General features: G+C 31.9%; 1 protein-coding gene across 7 annotated transcripts in view; it reads left to right on the top strand.

Annotated features, from left to right (window-relative positions):
• LOC117172859 (2-oxoglutarate dehydrogenase, mitochondrial) overlaps positions 1 to 22643 on the top strand; it is a 56383-nt gene that overhangs the window by 29327 nt on the left and 4413 nt on the right. For 4 of the 7 annotated variants that reach the window (XM_033361140.1, XM_033361123.1, XM_033361149.1 and 1 more), the window contains 4 exons: positions 4768 to 4946; positions 5019 to 5453; positions 5563 to 5717; positions 15417 to 15548. In XM_033361140.1, coding sequence (XP_033217031.1) covers positions 4768 to 4946; positions 5019 to 5453; positions 5563 to 5717; positions 15417 to 15548 — 901 coding nt within the window. The remainder of the gene's footprint in view (positions 1 to 4767; positions 4947 to 5018; positions 5454 to 5562; positions 5718 to 15416; positions 15549 to 22643) is intronic. The other 3 variants (XM_033361162.1, XM_033361155.1, XM_033361173.1) reach the window with 1 other exon arrangement.

Here is a 22643-nt window from a genome sequence, read left to right on the forward strand (position 1 = left end):
TCACACCTCCGCTTGGGGGTTAATTCCTTCGGGACCACCCCTGGACAATTGTCCGCGACTGCCTATTTATTTTTGTAACCATATTCAGCAGAAATCCTTGGTTCAGGGACCCTCTATCCGCAACCCGAGGACGCGTTCGGTGGCTTTGTCATAGGCCCTTCGGTTTGATTCTAGAGGAATCAAAACCGAATATATATATACATATATATATATATATCAATATTAATAATTCTTCATTATTTTGTAATGGGAAAAATTATCTTTTTAGAGTATATATACTTAAAAAATTGATTTTTACAATTTAAACAAATGGAGACAAAAAAGGCAGTCTGTTCTATTTTTATTAATTTTTATATTAATGTAGCAAACAAAGTATTATTTAAATTTATGTTTAAATTTTCCTTTTCTTAAAGAAAGCCGTTTAAATTTAGTTGTAAATATAGACGAATTATGAAACTTGTACCTTTTTAATATTCGTCATAAAATTTGATATAAACTGTTCTTTATATATTTAGCGATTTATAAAGCAATTTTATCAATGTTTCACCATTGGTATAATTTTTTAAATGTTCCTTCCTTATGCTATTTTTTACAGAAACAGGAACAAAAAGTCTTAGCTGAAAAATAAAAACTCCATGACGAAAACAATAAATTCAATTTTACTCCAAAATTAAAAAAAAAAATTATAAAAATTACTATCATTTTCGAGTACTTCATTTTCCATTAAAGCTTTTTAATTTCATCGACTGTGAAAAACCTTACTTTTCAATAAAATTATCTTATTCAATTAATTTTATAATCATGATATTTCAATTGCAGGTCAATATTAACAAATCAATGATTAAACTTCAAGGAAAAATGAATTTGTATACTAGTTCGTTTTTAGGCGATATATAATTTCATATTTTTTGCGTTTGTAACTCAAAACAATATTTTTAAAATTATTTTTAATGTCATGTAATATTAATATAATTATTCACTTTAATCAAGACAATAAATAATAACATCGACATTTAAATAGAGATGACAGAACTTCTATTTGAACTGTCCACCAAAAAGTAAACCGAATTTTCGTATAAAACTCGAGCAACTTACATTTTTTCATAATAAATTTTGCTTTGAAAAATATAAGAAGCTTTCTTGATCGGCGTATTGCAGAAGAAAATTTGATAAAATGTTTTTCATTGTATGAAAATGGAATTTTTACGTTTTTTCCCATATATTTGAATGAATCTCGGCCCAATGAACAATCAGCGTCACCGTGGCCGCGGTCAACTCTCATGACACATCTAAAGCATAGGCTGGATAGGAAGAGCCAAGGGGCTGATTTTTATTTAGAACCTGCTTTGATTATTTTCACTCTAAATGCTGCAAAATTATTGAAGAATAAAAACGATAAATACTTGATGATTATAACTTATTCTTCAAACTTTTTTATTGACAGTGGAAAATACTTGAAAATCCGTTTGAATCTCGTGAATTTTTTACATTATTCTGTTTTATTTCTCGAGCCATACTATCCGTAAATGCTGTAAATGTCTTATAAGATTTTTTGTAATTTTTGAAAAATAGGAGTTTATTTACGTTTCAGAAAAACCGAACAGTTTCATGCTTTCGAGCAGTAGAAGAGCAACCAAACACAACAAAACACTTTGCTCTTCGATTTTCGTGGCGAAAACTCCATTGATAAAGTTTGATTTATTTTATTTGTAACTTTTTATTTATCACTTTTTATTTTTTCCCGGTTTCACTGTAACAAACACTGTAAAACCTTTAGAAAAATTATTTTCGTCTATTCGCCTATACTTCCCGTCAAACTTTACCTACGCTGAGGGTTTTCCGATTCTGTCACCAGGTGGCGTATTTGAGTATTTCAGATCCCTATATCTTCTATTCTACCCTATATTAAATTAACGTCCCTAAAGTATCATATTTTCAAAATTTAATCCCTTATGGGTACCCTAATTGAGTCAGGCATTTTGAAAAAAGGCAAAAATAAGAGAATTTCCGTAAGAAGTAACTGTAAAAAATAGTAAGGTATACCGCACAGTCACTCTTTTCAAATGCGATGATCACATTAATCACTTTTCATGCAATAAATTAATTCGTGGGTTAATCACAATTCATTTCAGGTATATTCCTTTTTTTTAATTATCTTAAATCCTTCAAAATATTTCAGGGTATTTATAAAGACTTCAAGAAATTTTTAATAGATTTAAATAATTTGAAGTAGTTTTTAAGATTTCAGGGTATTTTTAAAACTTCTAAAGCATTTTCAGGAGCTTTTAAATTGAAGTATTTTAGGGATTTTTAAAAGATTCTACGGATTTTTTTATTAACTTCATTAATTTTGAAGTGATTTTAAAGCTTTTGAAATATTTTAGGATCAAGAATTTTCTAGAATTTCTGAATATTATAATGGATTTTAAAGAATCTATTCATAAATAGGGTATGTGATTTGAAGAGATTTCGAATTCACCTTGAATTCGTATTAATTTATCCTAAATTCTTTCGAACTCTCTTGAATGTTATTAATTTTCTTGAATTTCTCTAAATTTACTTTATTCTACTTAACTCAATGGATTCTTTTTGAATTTTTTAAAGTTTTAACCTAATTGATTCTAAAAATCAATTTATAAAATGATCAACGGCTTTGAAATATCATAACGTATTTTTTTCAAATTCCTTGACATTTTCAAGAGCTTTAAAAAAATTCACAGGAGTTTAAAGGATTAAAAATTTTTTATATTCTTTTAAAAGATTATAAATACATTTTTCATTAATTTTAGTAATTTAATAGAATTTAAAAGGATTTTGAAACACTTCAGGGTATTGTAAAATATTTTTAAAACGTTTCAAGGGCTTTCAAAAGGTATCAATGGATTCGAAATATTTTCAGAAACTTTAAGACTGCCAGAAATGTTGTATTTATTTGAGAAGTTTGAAGGCTTTCAAAAACAAATATTTTAGGACATTTTAAAAGATTCCAAGCCATTTCCGAAAGGTTTTAACATTTTCAAGGGATTTCCAAGGGGTTTTAATAATCTTAAGGGATTTTAATATTTTAATGGAGTTTAAAGAATTTTTCACAATACCTAAAGGATTTCGTAGGGTTTCGAAGATTTTCAAATATTTTTTGCAATTTATTTGGAATTCCCCCTGAATTTTCATTAATTTATCCTAAATCGTTTTAAATTCTTCTAAATTCACACAATTCTGACCGATTCAATTAATTCTTAGATTTCTTTTTCAATTCACTTAGTTGCTTTTTAAATTCATCTGAAATTTTATGAATTTTTATTTAATTCTTCTTATTTCTTTAACATTTTTCTAAATTCACTGAAAATTTATTGAAATGAATCAAATTTGTTTCGATTCTTAAAATTGTCGAATTTAATTGAATTCTTTTGAATTTAACTTGAATCGTTTTGTAGTCATTAGTCAAATTTGGTGAATTCTCTTCAATTCTTCTAAGCTTATTTCAAAATTTCTAAATTCAATGAATTTTTTTTCATATTTTTAAATGAAAAAAAACGGTAATTTACTTCTAATCGTAGCGAAATTTACATTTTCATTATTCAAATAATTTTTATCAATTTATAAATGTGATTTCTATGCTTTATCTACAGTCGCAAGACTGTCGTTGTTAAGATTTACATTTTAACGGAGAATTTAACTGTTCCATTTGTTGTAGAAAATTGATCTTTTTAACTATTTCTTTAAAAATTCCCGTATTTTGTTAAAAAATCGATCATTTCAGTTGAAAATTCATCTTTTATTTTGAAAAAAAATTAATTGATAACTCTGGTTAAAAATTAATTTTCTTATTAAGATTTTCCATTTGAATAAAATAATTAATTTCTTTGTTTGCAAAATCAGATATTTGATTGTAAACTTTTTTTTCGGGTGGTAAGGAATTTTTTTGCCGAAAAGTTATTTTGTTGAAAATTTGTTTCGTTTATGTTTGATTTTGTTTTGCTGAAATTTTAACTTATTGCATTCGAATATTCCATAATTTTAGTTCAAAATGAATTTCTTTGGTTGAACGTCCATTTTTGGACTACGAATCTAATTATTCAATTTCTGGTTGAAAAATCTTATTTAGTTGAAAATTCGTATTTTTGGGAGAAATTAATCTTCTTGGGCTTTTTTTTGTGAAAAATAATTTTTTAAGTTAAAATTTAACTTATTCCAATTGAATATTCCATAGTTAACTTGAAATTTAATTTGTTAAGTTTTGTTTGACGTTGACCTTTTTTAGTAAAAATTAATTTTTGTTGGTTAAAAATTCAATTCTTTCAGTTGCAAAGTCATTGTTTTAGTTGAGAGCTTATAAAATAAAAATTTCGTTTTGAGGCAAATATGAATATGTTAATTTTAGTTGACCGGGAAAATTGAAAAACTTGAGCCGGAAAAAATGTAAAGTGACTGGGAATTTGACATCGTTCGGCATTGTTCGTAAGGAGACTCAATAAGATATCCTAATGTATACATTTCTTACGGTTTGTGAAATGAAAAAGGTTATTTCATTATCTATATAAACAATGAATTGGACTCTACCACTGAACATTTCAAGTCCACCAATTGTGACGTAATGATTAAATGCTTAATTATTGCGCACCTAAAAGTTGCGCAGAACATTACTGCTCATATGTAAATGACATTTTACCTGTGTAATAAACTTACGCGCTGTTTATCACAGCGCAGTAAGTTTTTATTGTATTTATAACTGCGCAGTATACTTAATTCTAATTTCCTTTCTCGAAGGATTCGAGTTGGGATATTCGATGACAAACCCGAACGCTCTCGTAATTTGGGAAGCTCAATTTGGAGATTTCAACAACACTGCACAGTGCATCATCGATCAGTTTATCAGCAGTGGCCAAGCGAAATGGGTTCGTCAGTCCGGTCTTGTGATGCTCCAACCCCACGGTCTTGAAGGCCAGGTTAAGATACATCAAATCTGACATAATTATCAATTTGCATATATGCCTTCTTTTGACAATTAGTCTTTCTAGGGCCCAGAGCATTCGAGCGCTCGATTAGAACGTTTCCTCCAGATGTCGTCTGACGACCCAGACTATTTTCCACCAGAGAGCGAGGAATTTGCAGTTCGCCAACTCCACGACATCAACTGGATCGTCGCAAACTGCACGACACCCGCCAATTTATTCCACATTCTCCGTCGCCAGATTGCCCTTCCCTTCCGCAAACCATTGATCATCATGACACCCAAATCTCTCCTGAGACATCCAGAAGCCAGGTCCAGTTTCGACTTGATGACGGAGAATACACAATTCTTGAGAATTATTCCCGAGGAAGGTGTCGCTGCTGAAAGTCCCAATGGAGTCAAGAGGCTCATTTTCTGCTCGGGAAAGGTTTATTACGAACTGAAGAAATCGAGGAAAGAGAGGGGACTCGAAGATAAAGTAGCAATCGCAAGGGTGGAACAGGTGATTGTTAATTTCCATAGCTTCTACCTCTATCTGAATGAGGGCGCTGGTGGTGTTTTCAATACAATTTAGATTCGTATGATTTGAGATGCACGAATTTTTTTTGCAGATCTCTCCATTCCCCTATGATCTTGTCAAGAAAGAGGCTGAGAAATACTCTGATGCTCAACTCATTTGGTGCCAAGAGGAGCACAAAAACCAGGGAGCGTGGAATTATGTTCAACCCAGATTCCACACAGCTCTTAACGGCACACGAACAGCATCGTAAGTTTCATTTTCTAGTTTAGAGACTTTACTTTTCTGCAAAATTTTGATAACCCAAGCCTTATTCTTCTTTATGTTTTTTTCTTCATCACTATTGAAATCAAAAGCACGCTTTGCTTTATCGTATTAATCGACCTATTTTATTGTTTAATCTTACAAGGTAGGTAGGTGGGTAGAAAAAAACTCCAGGTGGAAAAATGTCTTATAATATATTACCGTCCCAAATGCAAAAGCTATATCTGCGTTTTAGACAAAGTATAGAAAGTAGCAAACTTTTTGTCCACTATACGGAAAAATGTTTGTTCAGAAATCTGAACAGGAAGAATAACGTTCATGATATTTCTGTAATAGGCAGGCGTGATTTACGCATTTTATCAGCGACTTTTTAATTCTGAAAGTAGCCGTTTGCCGTGGGGCTATTCACTGAAGAATTCTAATGACGACCGTCGGCTGACTTATCCGAAATTCTCAATTCGTCCCTATAGTCGTGACAAGTCGTCAGTAGAAGTCTTGATTAGTGTATAAATTGTCTGAGAATTTATGAGAATCTCAGAATTTATTTTAATTAATAGAAAATTGCATTTTTTCGTTAATTTTTCGGTTGAAAATTCAACTCTTTTGTTTGAAAGTTTCTCTTTTTTATTTTAAAGTTTATCTGCTTTAGCAGAAATTAATTTTTTAAAATAAAAATGCAACCGTTCGATTAGAAATTAAGCTATTATACTATTTTCTTAAAAACTTAAATATTTCGTAGAAAATTTACTTTTTGTTTAAAATTTATTGTTTGATGTTGAAAAATTAACTGAAATATTTTCTGGATGAAAGTTCCATTTATAAAAAAAATTTGTTTTTTATTACAAATTCATCTGTTTTAGTACAAAATTGATCTTTTTGGATAAAAATGCAACTATTTGGTAGAGAATTTAACTATTTTGTTAAAAATTCATCCGGTTTGGTTGAAAAATTCGTCTTTTTGGATTGAAGATGAAAAATTTTCTTATAAACTTACAGGGTGGCCACATGTGAGGGGAGTCAGGGAAATGTCAGGGAAAATAGAAATTTATGTTTTATTTTATTTTGGAAAAACTTCCTAATATCAATATAAATATTTTTTCAATGCACATTCTTTGAAAATATAATTCGATTCTTAGGTTTTTATTTGTAGTTATTTCTTTATTTACAGTTTGGATACATATCCTTTAGTTAATTAATCAGATGAGAAAACTCAGCGGTTTTACAATGGGCTATGAATCGCTTTTGTAAAATGAAACCTTATTTTAAAAAATTACCCTCTGTAATGAAAAAAAGTATTTAAAAAATGACTAGGCTAGATTTTTTTTCTATTTTTTTGCTTTCCAATGTGATATAAACACTTTTGTAAAATCAACGCTTATTTTAAGAAGCAACCCCCTGTGCTGCAACTACGTATTAAAAAAAGGAAACTATCGAAATGGAAAACACTCATAAAATATTAACACGGTATTTTTAAAGCATAACTAAGGAGCAAAATTATGACTGATGCAGACTGATGCAAAAAATTGTATACATTAAATGCTAGGATTTTTGTGCTCCTTTTTTGTGTTCTTTCTTTATTTTCCAATGCCACATAAATCGCTTTTGTAAAATTAACCCTTCTATAAAAAAAAACACCCTGTAATGAAAACACGTTTTGAACAAAGTCGATATCTACATAGATGGAACTTACTTACAAAATAGTTACATGGTATTTTTAATCATAATTATTTCTCATCAAAGTTATTTTTCAGTCTAAGTGTGTTAATTTTTTCATATAGTTATTAAAACTATTTTTAAAGATAAGTTGAAATCATTTTAAAATCCTAAAAACCACTTTTGCGAACAGGGATTCTGGGGATCTACATGTATGTTTTAAAATACATTTTGGCTTTTATCTGTGTTTTATCTTTGATCTTTTATCTATGAGAACCATTTTCCCAAATCACATTCGAAAAAAATGCATCCCGTTCTGTACACAATTGTCATATAATACCAATAAAATTTAGATTAACTTCACGATAAGGGCAGTTTTTTGGGGTTAATAAAACTTAATCATTTACAGCATTCAGTCGATAAAAAAATCAAGTGAACGATCTACCTGGATAACGTTGAACTTGTATGAGTTTCCCTAATGCAGTTGTTCAGAAATGTACATAGTGTACCACTAATCAAATTCAGGCGAATTTTGCGATAAGGGTAGTTTTATGGGGATACTAAATCTTGATTCATTACAACATTGAGCCGATAAAAAAATCATGTGACCGATCTACCTGGATAAGGTCGAATTTATATGGATTTCAATAATGTAGGTGTCCAAAAATGTACATATTCTACTACCAATCAAATTCAAACCAATTTTTCGACAAGGGTATTATTTTGCGGATGCTAGAATTTCATACTTCAGAACATTGGGTCTGTCGAAAACCCAGGTGACTAATATACCTGGATATGTTCGAAATTTGAGAAGTTTTTATAGTAGCAAAGTCGATAAGATTCTCAAAGACCTTCTTATCAAACTAAGTCATATTTCACGTTAGGGGTGGTTTCCTCGAGCAGTTGGAACATAATTCCTTACCATATTAACCCGCTGGAAAAATCAAGAAACCGAACTAACTTAATAAAATCGAATTTTCACAAGTTCGAATCTTGAATATTTATTAGCAGAAACACCATGACCCTGTATTTGAAGCAGATAATAAATTAGCGACTTGCTATTATGTGACAATTATGTACAGAACGTAAATGTAGATGCCCAGCATCCCTAGTCACACGACTGCTTTCTAGGGTTTTAAAATTATTTCAACTTATCTTTAAAAATAGTTTTAATCACTATTTAAAAAAAATCATTTTAGAACAAGTCTTCTCTCAAAAAATTTTCAATCATTCTGAAAATTTAAATTGTTCGTTATATGAAAATGGATTTTTCTCGTTTAAAATTTGTTGTGCTGGATGTTGTTTAAAGGCATTAAAAGATGCATCGAAAAAGGTAAATTATATTTTTCGAATATACATACATAGACTGGAAAATACTTTTGTAAAAGATGTTGTAATTTTAGCTTATACATTATAAAGGTTATTTTTGTAAAGATTAGGGGTGAGAAATAATTATGCTTGAAAGTAACATTTTACTATTTTATAAGTAAGTTCCATCTGTGTAGATAACTACTTTTTCCAATACGTGTTTTCATTACAGGTTGTTGCTTTTTTATATAAGGATTAATTTTACGAAAGCGATTCATATGTCATTGGAAAATAAAGAAAGAGCAAAAAAATCCTAGCATACATTTTTTGGCATCAGTCTGCAGGTTTGTATTCGGATACAAATACGGGGATTGTTTTTGTAGCGATTAGGGGTGAAGAATAATTTTGCTCCTCATCTATGCTTTAAAAATACTGTGTTCATATTTTAAAAGTATTTTCCATCTAGATAGTTTCTTTTTTTTCAATACGTTTTTGCAGCACAGAGGGTTGCTTTTAAAAATAAGAATTTATTTTAAAAAAGTGTTTCATATCACATTGGAAAGCAGATAAATAGAAAAATAAAATAGCCTAGTCATTTTTAATACTTTTTTAATTACAGGGGGCAACTATTTTTAATTAAGAGTTGATTTTACAAAAGCGATTCATAGCGCATTGTAAAGCAGAAAATAGCAAAAAATCTAACCTAGTCATTTTTTGTAATTTCATGATTTTTTTAGAGGGTGCCGCTGAGTTGACGGCAAGATAGCGCCGCCCTGTTTTCTCAAAAACGAATAGTCATTATAATGTCATCTGACATTTTGTTTTTCGTTAGTGGCGCCGCTGAGTTATCTGACCTTAATTTATCTATACTGCCATGTAAAGTACATTTTTCTGGCTTGTTTCACTATTTTGCTTAGCACATTATTAAAACCTTATTCGTTTTTGTAATGATTTCCTGTCAGGGAAATTCGTCTAAATGTCAGGGAAAAGTTAAGGAATTGTCAGGGAAATTGAAATATTCAATCTTGTGGCCACCCTGACTTATTTTTTTGTTACAAAAATTCAATTTTGGATGCTACTGAGTTAACTGGAATCTTTTTGGATTAAAACTCAACCTTTTTTGTAATAAAAAATTCTTCTGCTTTAAAATAAATCTTATATTTTTGATAAAAATTCAAGTATTTGCTAGAGAATTCAACAATTTTGTTAAAAAGCCATCCTTTTTGGTTAAAAATTTGTCTTTTTGGATTGAAAATTCAATTTTTTTGGTAGAAAATGATTTTTTGTTAAAAAATTCATAGCTTGACCGTGAAAACTCTAGTAAAGTCTTTTTCAACCGAAAATTCAACTATTCTTTTAAAAATTTATCTTTTTGATTTACAACTTCATTTTTTATAGAAGAAATTTCATTTTTTGTAGGAAAATACAACTTTTTGGTTAAAAATCGTTATTCTTTGCTTGATAATTCAACTAATTTGTTTAAAATATTTGGTTGAATCGCTTTGTTAAGGAATCACTTTTTTGTTAAATATTTATATTTTAAGTTGAAAAGTTATCTGGTAGGTTAAAAGTTTAATTACCTTATTGAAAAATAATCTTTTTTAATTGAAAATTCAACTACTTGGGTCAAAGTTAAAGTACATTGTGCATTTTTTTTTTGATTGAAGGCTTATTTCTGGTTAAAAATTTAACTGTTTATTGGAAAGTACATCTTTTTTTTTGGTTTAGAATTAATTTTTTAGTTTGCAATTTCCTTTTTTTGCGTAAGAATTGCATCAGTTTTGTGAAAATTAATTTTTTGTTGAACAGTCACATTTTTTGTTTGAAAATTAAATTTTTGTCAAGAAAATTTGTCTTATGATTTGAAGTTTCAATAATTTTGATGAACTTTTATTTATTTTTTGAGTGAAAAATATTTATTTGTTAGAAATTCGTCTTTTTGGTTTTAAAATTCTTTTCTTTTGTTGTATAAATTTTATTCTTTTTCTATTAAAATACAAACTATGACACTGTTTCGTTGGCAATTTGTCTTTTTTATAGATTGAATATTCAACTATTATGTTAAAAATTTAATTATTTTGTTGAAAAATCTAGTATTTTGTTAAGGAGTTATCTTTTAAAGTAGAAAAAACTTTTTTTTGTTTGAAATGTTTTTTTCTTGTTTTTTTTATATGAAACAGTGTTTTATTCCGCTTATAAAATATTTGATGGTAAAAATATCATAAGATTAAAGTGCTGGTATTTGAATATTAATGATTTGAACTGAAAAATAAGTCGAAAAAAAAATCAGAGAATTTTGAAAATGTCACGCTTCTAAGTTTTCCGGAAGTGGGGTCTGCTTATTCTGCTTCGTAGTATTTATTAAGTAATCTAAGGCAATTGAAATTTCAGGTTAGAGTTTTAGTCTAACAGTGCCAAATAATTAATGTGCTACTGCTTTGCATATTTCAAATTCCTGAATATGTCTGAGCTAGAAAATAATTTATATGCAACCGTTGATATAACCCGAACAATAAAAATATTGTTAAAAATCATACATTTTTAAATTCTCTTAAATTCTTTTAAATTCTCCTAAATTCTTTCATATTCTCGGTTATATAACCTGAACCTAAATTCTCAGGAATTTAAGAATTCTAATTCGCACTATCGTCCGCACTATTGAGAATGGCTAAACTGCGATACGCCACCTGGTGACAAAAATCTGAACTAGAAAATGTAAATATGATTTTGAAGGTGAATTTTAATTTATTCATAAAAGTTTTTAAATGATTTTTTTGCGGAGTTTAAAGTATTCATTGTATAATAAAAATAAGTCTATCGATAACAAAGGATTTTAAATGGAATTTACATATTATACAGTGAAAGAAAACAACATTTTTTGACATAAATATTTTTCTAAACAAAAAATTATTGTTCTGTTTATTGTAACTTTCAAACTGTTATAAACTTAAATGGGCTTATTTTTGTGGAAAAAGAAATTCAAAAGTAAATTTTTATTAATTTATATATATATATATAATATTTACTATTTCAAAATCTGATCTAAAAATATATTTCTTCACTGTCTAAAATGGAAATTCGATCTCAAACTATTTGTTTTTGATGAAGATTTGTTTTTAGTATTCAAATATTGTTTTATAATTCACAAAACAATGGTAAAAATACTTGTATGCTCAAATTAAAACACATATTTAAATTTTTACCTACTATTTCTAGTTCCAGTTTTCGACACAAGGTGGCGAAATGGTAAACCACCATTCCCAATGTGTCTCGATATTTGTGATCTGATGAAATTGGATGCAATTATAACTTTTGGTTCAATAGCTCGTGTTAAATAATTATAATAGTATTGTATTTTGAACTTTTGGATTGAAAATTCATCTTTTTTATTTAAAAATGAACTTTTTAATATCATTAATATTTTTCGTCGGTAATTAAACTATTTTGAATAGAAAATTCGTTCTTTTTGATTAAAAATTCATATTTTTTGGCCAGCAAGTTATATTTCTTATTTAAAAATAAACTTTTTGTTAAAATTACTCTTTGTCGGAAATTAAACCTTTATGAATACAAAATTCGTACTTTTGGATTAAAAATTCATATTTTTCGGTCAGAGAGTCATCTTTCTTAATTAAAAATGAACTTTATTATTGAAAATTGAACTGTGTTCGCCAAAGATACGTATCTGTGTTCTGGAAATTCAAATATTTGGTTTTTAATTAAAGTTGATTATTTTTTGTTGACATCTTTCCTATTTGATAATGAAGTTTTTTGTCGAAAATTTATCTTTGCAAGTTAAAAATTCTTCTATTTTGTTTAAAAAATCATCTTTTGAATAGAAAATTCAACCTTTTGAATGGTAAATTGATCTTCTTTGGTAGCAAAGTCATCATTCTTATTTATTAATTAAATTTATTTTCGAAAATTAAATTGTTTAGAATAGAAAATTCGTCCTTTTGAATTGAAAATTCATCTTTCTTACTTAAAAATTAATTTTTTGTTGAAAAATGCATTATGTTTGAAAAAGAGTTATAGTCTTTTTAGATTCAAAGTTCAACCATTTGGATTTTAGTTCAAGTTTAATGTGTTTTTTTTTTCGTTTGAAGTTAAACTGTTTTGAATAGAAAATTCGCTTTTTTGGATTGAAAATTAATCAGTTTGGTCGAAAAGTCACCTTTCTTATTTAAAAATGAACTTTTTTGTTGAAAATTAAACTGTCTTTAAAAAAAGATTAGTCTCATTGGCCTTAAAATTCTACGATTTAGTTTTTTTTTTATAGTTTATTCTTTTTCGCTCGTGAAATTTGAACATTTGGTTAAGAATTCATCTTTGCAAGATAAAAGTTCAAAAATTAAAAAAAAAATTTGTCGTCGAAAATTCGTCCTTTTGCATTGAAAACTCTTTTTTTTTGTTTACTTCAACTGATAGTCGGTGGCATATTCTATTCTATCACAATTTGCACACGACAAATAAAATAACAATGAATAAAATATTAAAATATTATTTTTATATTTTTGTTGAACTTGAAACCTGCAAATTTCCTTGAATTTTTTAAGAGAACCTTGAATTTCATTTTCTTTTTTTCTTTTAAAACCGGATTTAAAATATTTCACAAAGCCTTCAAAATTTTTAAAACATTTAAAGGATTTGGAAAGTGGTTAAGTACACAAAGCTTCAAAGATTTAGAAAAATTTCGAAGATTTGCAACGATTTTAAAAGTTTCAAAACATTTTAGGAGATTTAAAAAAATATGACCAAGATTTAAAATAATTAAATGATTACAAAGAATAAAAAAGATTTCACAAAAAAATATTTAAGAAAAATTTCATAAATTTTTCAAAAGATTTGACGAAGATTTCCCAAAGATTTCGAACGTTTCATAAAGATTTCAAAGATTTTAAAAATGCGTGTACACCAGATTTCTAAGATTTCAAAAGATTTTTCACACATTAAAAATATTTTAATAATTTCAAATGAATATAAAAGATTTCTTAACAATTTCAAAAGAATACAAAAATGCCAAAAGATTGCAAAAGATGTTTTTTTTTCACCAGATTTTAAAGATTTCAAAACATTTAAAAGAATTTTAACGATTTCAACTATTTAAATGAATATACGAAATAATTCACAAATATTTCAAAAATTTTAAACTATTTCAAAAGGTTTCAACAAATTTTAAAAGTTTTCAAAAGATTTCAATTATTCAGACGAACACAAAATATTTCACAAAGATGAAAGAAAGCTTTCACAAATATTTCTGATTTCATAAAAATTTCACATAGATTTCCAGAATTTCAAATATTTTACAAAAATTTCAAAAGATTGCACAGAAATTTCAATATTTCACACGTGAATTTATTTTTTGACCGAGAATTTTCTAAACATTTAGAAGAGCAATCTGTTCCAAGTTCTATTTTAAAAGTTTTAGAAATATTATAATTAGTTAAATTGTTATATTTTTCATATATGACATCATTTTAATTACAAGGCGTCATTAAAAAATCTTGAATTCTTGTAGTCTTGAAGACTTAAACAATTAAAAATTAAAAGCGTTTGAAGTTGAAAATTTTTGAGAACAAACCTTTTTATTTTATCAACTGAAAATATAAATAAATTATTTTTGAAGTGAATCTGTACTTTAAGTATTAAAATGGAACAATAATTTATTTGACTAAACTATTAGAAATCCATTCAAAATAAAAAAATCCGACTTTAACGTTAAAAATTAAACTGTTTCAATTCGAATGTCTGAGTCATTAAAAAATGTAAACGTTCGATTGAAACTTAATAAAATATTTTTTTACTGCAAAATGACTTCATAATAATGTATTTGTAATTAAAGGCTGTCATTAAATTAAAAATAATATTGTAGTCTAAAATATTTAATTTTTAAACCATTCAATGTCATATTTTCTAATTAAGAAAAGGAATAAAAAAGGCGATTTCATACCCCTTATGTCACTTTTTTTGTGGGCCTGTGTTATACAGAATTTGAACAGTACATAATCACTGAACACAAACTGTCGAGATATTATACGTTATTTTTCCACCTGCGAGTTTTTTAAAAAATGTTATTCAGTTTTTAGGAACTATGGTTAATTGTGCAGGTATTTACCCTTAGTTGCTTTTTTATTTGCACTCCACCGTTTTTCTGTTTACATTGAAAAAATATTTTTCTCTTTCAATTGAATTATGTCGTTTCGTTAAGAGTAGCCAATGACCTCTTCTCCGACTCAGCTTTGTCGAAATACAAAACATAAAAGTCTGATTCGCCCTTATTTGCACCAATTTGATGATTTTTAATTAGTAAAATAAATTTAATTTTGGTGCCTCGAAAGTTGGAAGATGTTGTTGTAATTCTCACCACTACTAATATCAGATATTTTAAGTTGGTAAGTCGTTTTACGGTAAATTTGCCCACGAAACAACTAAATTACAAATTATTGATGTAAATTGAATTTTCCGAGAGAAATGAATATATTAAAATCATAGAGAAAAGTCATTGTCCTCTTCACTTTTACTGTCTATATGGCCCACTTTTTTTGCTTTGAGTTATTTGCAATAGTTTAAAATTAAATGATTCAATGTATGCTTTTTCTGTCGAATTCTCACCGCCGAAATCTCGTGAAGCACTAGTTTCGTAATGGGTTTAAAACTTTTTTTAATTAGAGCAAAGAGTGTAGAGAATAGTTTGCGAAGTGAAAAATTTGGGCCGTGTTGCAGTAATGGAGGCGATGACAAAAATAGTGGCGGATGGTTCGGTAGCTGGTTTTCATCCTCAAAACCAGAGAAAACTAAAACTGTTTCCGAATCTCAGACGGATGAATCGACAAAGCCAGTTCAGAGAGAAACGAGGTAAATGGGAAAAATATTTTAAATAAAACTGAAGTCAAAAGTTTTATTAGTTCAGATTGTGGTGAATTTAACCCTGAGAATTGGGAAAGTATATTCACAGAACTCTACTGTGAAGTACTAGAATCCGTGTAGAAATTTTCGGTGAAAAGTACTGCGCAGTATATGCCTTTCTGGTTGTGCAGTAGATTTCTATGAATTGTTAAGATGAACCGACCATTACTGGGACAGTTACGAAAAGCTAATCCAAATAAAAACAATTTTAGAATGGTGAATTGTAATTTTTGGTACAAAAACCGTTATAAGAAGTGGCTAATACATTAGTTTATCCATTTGAACGAAAATACGTAATTATTTGTATTGTTAATCAATATAAATGGATATTTTTTAATCTAGTCAGATCGCGAATAGGTTATTATAAATCATAACAAGGTGTCCGCTGTACCGGGAAATCTTGAAAACCGGGAAATTACTGTGAATTTATGTTTTGGCCGGGAATTTTACAAATCTTTAGAAGAAAAATCTGTCCAAGTTCGATTTCAGAAGTTTTTAAAAGTAGTTAGCTTAATTATATATTTTGATTATGATATCATTCAGTTCACAATATCTAATTCGAAAATCTTTTACTTCAAAATTTTTCCAAATTAGATTTATATTTTTAAGCTTACATTTTTAATTTAAAGAATTTTAAAATGCAGTCCTGAAGACTTAACAAGTAAAAAATAAAAGCTTTTGAAGTTGAGAATTTTGGATAAGAACCATTTTTATTTCATCAACTGTAAATAAAATATTTTCCAAATGGATCTGTATTTTAAGTATTTGTTAGGGCAAGATCGGTGGGTGCACGAAATTATGATTGAGAACCGAAATTAATATAAAACCGAAGTTTATTCAGAACAGTACAAAAAGTATGTGTGTCGTGTAACTGTTCACAGGCAACTGAACCTAGGGAGAATAGTGAAGTGTGTAGATGTGTGACTGTAATGTGTATGTGAGGCAGAGAGCTGTCCTCTATAGGAAATAGTTCATTTGAATATTATTGAAGGGCGCGGATTGCGAATCCCAACACTCTCCCTCAAGTTGCGCCCGAAGGAAAACTTGGTCGATGACAGCCCCAGGCCGGAAACGCACTCCATATGCTTTGGTCCAGGCAATCCTTTGGTTAGTATATCCGCTATCATTTCTTCGGTTGGCAGGTAGAGCAGTTTAACAGGATACTCCTTCAGAACTTGACGTATGAAGTGGTGTTTCACATCGATATGTTTGGATCTCAAGTGGTGCACCGGGTTTTCGGAAAGTTCGCCTGCTCCCTGATTGTCGTTAAACATGGTCACTCTGGCAAGATCTGAATGGCCTAGATCCTTCAGAAAGTTGATGAGATACACAGCTTCCTTGGATGCATCTGAGATTGCCATGTACTCGGCCTCGGTGGAAGAAAGGGCCACAGTGCGTTGTTTACGTGAATCCCACGAAATGGCAGCTCCTTCAAGAATGTAAACTGAGCCGGTGTAGGATCGTCTATCGATGACACAATTTGCCCAGTCTGCATCCACGTATCCTTTCAAAGCCTCATTGCACTTCTTGAATCGAAGTCCAAAACTTGCAGTACCCTGAAGATATCGGAGCACTCGTTTCGCAGCTATTCAGTGTTCCTGCTTCGGGTTGTTGTTGAATTGTCCAAGGACGCTCACAGCGTGTGCTATATCAGGTCGCGTTCCGAGGGCAGCATACATCAATCCTTCGACCAATTCTCTGAATGGAAATCTCTCATCCTCCGATTCGTCGACTGAATCATTGATCAGTTTTGTGCCAGCTGCAAGTGGAGTGTTCGCAGGCTTGCACTCGCTCATGTGAAATCTTTGCAGAATCTCTTTGACGTAAGTGGTTTGAGATAGAGTTATCCCATCACTGTCGCGTGCGATTTCCATACCCAGACAATAGCGGGCCTCGCCGAGATCCTTGACCTTGAATTCCTTAGAGAGCCTATTTTTGATTTGACTCTCCCTTGATTGATTATTCGATATGATCAAGATGTCATTTACGTAGACAAGGACGTACGTATTCTTCTCCTCATCGGTGTATACGCACAGATCTGCACTTGTTAGTGTCAGGTCCATGTCTCGTAACAGTGAGTCCAATTTGGCATGCCATTGGCGTCCAGCTTGGCGCAAACCATAGAGTGCCTTTTTGAGTCTACATACCTTGGCTGTCCCATCCATCTTGTTTAGCATCTCCTTGGCTCGTTCCCGAAGATTCGGATTTTTGTCCTCGCGTAATATTCTTTGAAGCATCTCCTCCAGTAGATCGGGTTGTTCCATGTAGATCACTGTATCCATATCAGCATTCAAGTAGGCAGTCTCGATGTCCAGATGAGTGATTTTGAGATCAAATTCGGTAGCTAACGCCACTAGCAACCGGAGTGAATTGAGACGGGCGACGGGGGCAAAAGTCTCAAAGAAATGTAAGCCAGGTTGTTGTGCAAAACCTCTTGCAACAACACGTGCTTTTCTTCGTTGTAGTTCTCCGTCGGGTCCGTATTTGTTTCTGAGCACAGTTCTGCACTTGATCACCTTTTCGTTGACAGGTTTGTCGACGATGTCGAATGTTCCATTTGAGATTAGACTCCGTATTTCTTCATAAAGAGCATCTTCCCATTCACTCTTGTCGGGTCCAGATAGTGCTTGTCCTAACGGAATCTCACAGGCACTCATGGCAACATCATCGTTATCCCATCCGTAGAATTCCTCGTCGCTGGAACTAGTGGCCTCCTGGTGCTTATTTTCGTCGGGGTTGTTTACGGTGATGAACTCCTTAGTAGGACGTCCTGGCTTGCCAGTCTTTATTTTTCGAGGCCTTCCTGGTGCTCGCCTTATAGGTACGTCCCTTTCCTGCTGATCGTTCAAATTTTCGTGATCTCCGTTCACGGTTTCCTGGTCCTCGACGATGTCTTCCTGACTCTCAACGATGTTTTCCTGATCCTCAACAACAATGGGGGCGTCGTTGAGAATAGGCACGTTCTGCTTCAGAATGAGTTCCGCGTCACGCTTGGATTCAGGATTCTCTTCCATGTTCTCTGTCGAATAGACATCCATAAATCGAACATCACGTGTTATGTGGATTTTCTTTTCAGATGGAATCCAGATTCGGTAGGCTTTCGCGTTGGTAGCATAGCCAACGAAGATGCCTTCGACTCCACGTGGCTTCAGTTTGTCTTGATTGGGAGTCTTGTCAACAATATAGACTTTTACTCCAAATCTTCTTAGATGTCGCAAATCAGGTCGCTTGCCCGTCCATCTCTCGTATGGCGTTTCGATGCCCAGAGTTTTGGTGATGCACCTGTTTCGAATATAACATGTCGTTGCGACTGCTTCGCCCCAAAATGATATAGGCAATCCAGAATCTATGAGCATGCAGCGGGCAGGCTCGATCAGGGTCCGGTTTTTGCGTTCCGCAATTCCATTTTGTTGCTGGGTGTAGGGAGCAGTTAGGCGGTTCTGTATTCCTGAATCCCTTAAAATGCGATCCATTCCAGTGTTGACAAATTCTTTGCCATTATCGGACTGAAGTGCCTTGATCTTCATCCCAGTGCGCGTCTCGACGAGATTTTTATACTCCAGAAATTTTGCAGTTACGTCAGATTTGTGTCGGAGTAGGTAATGTTCTGTCCAGCGGCTGAAGTCATCGGTGAACGTGAGTAGGTATCGAGCTCGACCCATTATCTCCGTTCTCATTGGTCCGCAAAGGTCTGTGTGTACACGTTCAAGAAGAGATGAGGGACTTCCTTTTGGAAAAGGTGGGCGAGTGATTTTTCCGGCTGCACAAGTGTCACATGATGGCTAATTTGGATCAACATCGAAATTAAGACCGGTAAAAATCTCTTTTCGCATCATGAGATTCATGTCCTTTCTATTTAAATGTCCAAGACGTCTGTGCCACTCTACTTCCTTGGATTTATCATTACTCGCGGCATACGCGATATCCATTTTAGTATGAACAAAAAACAAGTCACCTTCGCGACCCGCGAGAAGTTTGACATTTCCATGCTTATCTTTCACAACGGCACTTTCTTTTGTAAACAATACCGAGTTTCCTTTATCCACGATTTTAGAAACTGATAAAAGATTAGTGCGTACATTCGGCACGTGAAGTGTATTTGTCAATAAAAGCGATCTGTCGCGATGTCCATCAGATGCCACTACACGAACGTCACCTTTAGCTGTCACTTCCGCGGTCATGTCGCTTGCTAACTTCAGTCCACTGTTAACCTTGTGGGAGTTCGTAAAAAGGTTTTTGTCCTTACAAATGTATGAGGTAGCCCCACTGTCAATGCACCAAACTTCACCTGTCACAGCACTGTATGATGAGTCCTGAAGATGATCGGGAGTTTCACTCGCGTAGAACACTTCCTCGACAGCATTGGCCTTTTCTCGTTCCTCTCTTTTCCTTTTAAAACACTTAGAGGCTCGGTGTCCCATTTTTCCGCAAAAATCACACTTGATTTTCTCACGTTGAGCTGCCTCGGACCTATTTTGGAACTTATTTGCATTTGCTTGTCGCTGTTTGGCAAATATGGCTCCATTTTCGTCGCTTTTGTGCTCTCTTGCGAAACTTTCCTCGATTATTTTTCCAATTAGTTTCTCGACATCAGGTAAAGAGTCATGTGACTACGGCACAACAAAAGTTGTCGTAGCTGTTTGGCAAGCTGTGGAGTAACATTATCGTTAATAGGTCACCGTTAATGTCAACACTCATCTGTCGTAAAATGTCGACAACGTTCATAAAACGTGACAAATAGTCTCGCACATCGTCGCCATCGTGCAATTTCTGTGACAACAGCTGTTCCAGGAGCGTAGCCTTCCTTGTGAGGCCCTGTGAAGCATAAATTGATTCGAGTTTTGTCCAAACTTCACGTGAGGTTTCACAGCCGCGGATGTGTTTCAGTTGTGACGAACTGATCGAAAGTATGAGATCGGACTTGGCCATCCGCTCTTCTTGTTTCCATGTATTGAGGGGGTTTCCTTCGTCTTCTGGTTTTACCTTTTCACCAGAGACATACGGCCGTGTTCCGTTTTTAGTTAGAAGAGCCTCTACTTGGATCTTCCAAGTCTCGTAGTTTTCTTTCGACAGGAGTTCGAACCGCATCGAAGTATAGGAGTTGGGTTGAGCTTGCGCCATCTCTTGACGCTCTCGAGTACTGTTGCGTACGTGCTTTTGTGGCGATGCTAATGGCGGACAAGATGTCTCTTGTATTGCTGAATCATTCGATCAGCAAGAGAATAAATTCCCACTCACGGCTAAAACATCAATAACACAAACAACAAGGTTGGCTTTAGCAAGCGATGAAGATGAGCATATTCATTTCACACGATTTGAATTACCGGTCACTATTCACGACGAGGCAAAATAACGCGAGTGCATCGAACAAATTCGTTCGCGTCGGTTTTCGTATTTCGTATAAATCCAATCGATATTATTCGTTAATAGCGTCCCCTGGGTCCATAACCTGTTAGGGCAAGATCGGTGGGTGCACGAAATTATAATTGAGAACCGAAATTAATACAAAACCGAAGTTTATTCAGAACAGTACAAAAAGTATGTGTGTCGTGTAACTGTTCACAGGCAACTGAACTAAGGGAGAATAGTGAAGTGTGTAGATGTGTGACTGTAATATGTATGTGAGGCACAGAGCTGTCCTCTATAGGAAATAGTTCATTTGAATATTAATCAAAAAAGATTCTTCAGTCAATACAGAACAAAATGTCAACCTAACTGTTGAACTTTCAAGTAAAAAAGACGAATTTTCCACCAAAAAAGTTGAATTTCGTACCGAAAGAGATGATTTTTTAACAAAACTGTTCAATTTTCAACCAAATAATAACATTTTTAAGCAAAAAATAATTTAAATTGTTTGAACACTTTCCAATGTATGTATTAATTTTAATTAAGATAAATTTCTAAATAAAAAATATATAATAGTAGACTTTTCAACCAAAAAGAATGAATTTTCATCCCAAAAAGACGAGTTTTCTTCAAAACACTTATATTTTTAAATCGAAAATATAAATTTTCAAAAGAAAAGTTAAATTACAATCAAATAGTTGAATTTTCGAGTAAATTGATACTATCAATCTTATTAATATTTAATATGTTGTTGTATTTGTATGTATTTAATCTCTCCCTTTTACGAGTTTGAGGGCCTGTGCTCCCTGTAGATATATTTACAATTCCATCCTTAGTCTAACTTAACTACTACTTATATTCTACTCTTTAGCATTACGTAGGATAAACAATAGTAACAGTAGTGATATTAATTCCTAAAATGAGCGAGCTTCCAGGGCTTCCGTTTCCTCTTACCATAAAAAATGCATTTTCCACAATATTAAAAACAATTTTATTTTTTACTGTCCCTTTTCACGATCACCCGTTTGGCTCTGACCTACTCCCTTGCTTTCCCTTACTTCTTCCAATTTCTTCATCCACATCACTTCCTGTCCACTACCATCCAAGATCCATCTTACACACTCATCCACACTCAACTTTCCCCTCCTGTACATCTCACTAATACATGTTCCTCTTTTCCCTTTCTCCTTTAGCTTCTCCTCTAAGTCTGCCAATAGGATACTAAGTAGTAACGGACTCAACGAGAACTCTTGCCTTAGACCTCGGCCTGTCCAGAAAACCTGCCCTCTTTTCTTTCCTATTTTCACCCTAATTCTGGTTTCTCTAACAATTTCTTTTATCCTCTCCACCAACTTTTCCTCTGCACCCCTCTCTTTCATTGTCTGCCATACCACTTTTCTGTTCACTGAGTCAAACGCTGCTTTGAAATCTACGAACAATGCGACTAGTTTCCCTTTATTTCTCCCTAAATTTCAGTTAACTAAGTAGTTAAATATGTAGATGTTGTCTATAGTTTCGATCCCTTTTCTAAATCCCGTCTGATTGTGTGGGATACCTTCTTTTTGTTCTACATGACTCTCCAACCTTTTTCTTAAGATTTTTGCATACAGTCTGTCAAGTTAAAGCGTGGGTGGCTTTACTCGCAGTCGGTAAGGTGTATCGACATGATTTTGGTGTCAAAATATTAAGAAGAGCTCC

This window comes from Belonocnema kinseyi, chromosome 1 (genome assembly GCF_010883055.1).
Source record: "Belonocnema kinseyi isolate 2016_QV_RU_SX_M_011 chromosome 1, B_treatae_v1, whole genome shotgun sequence".
In the NCBI taxonomy this organism is placed as follows: domain Eukaryota; kingdom Metazoa; phylum Arthropoda; class Insecta; order Hymenoptera; family Cynipidae; genus Belonocnema; species Belonocnema kinseyi.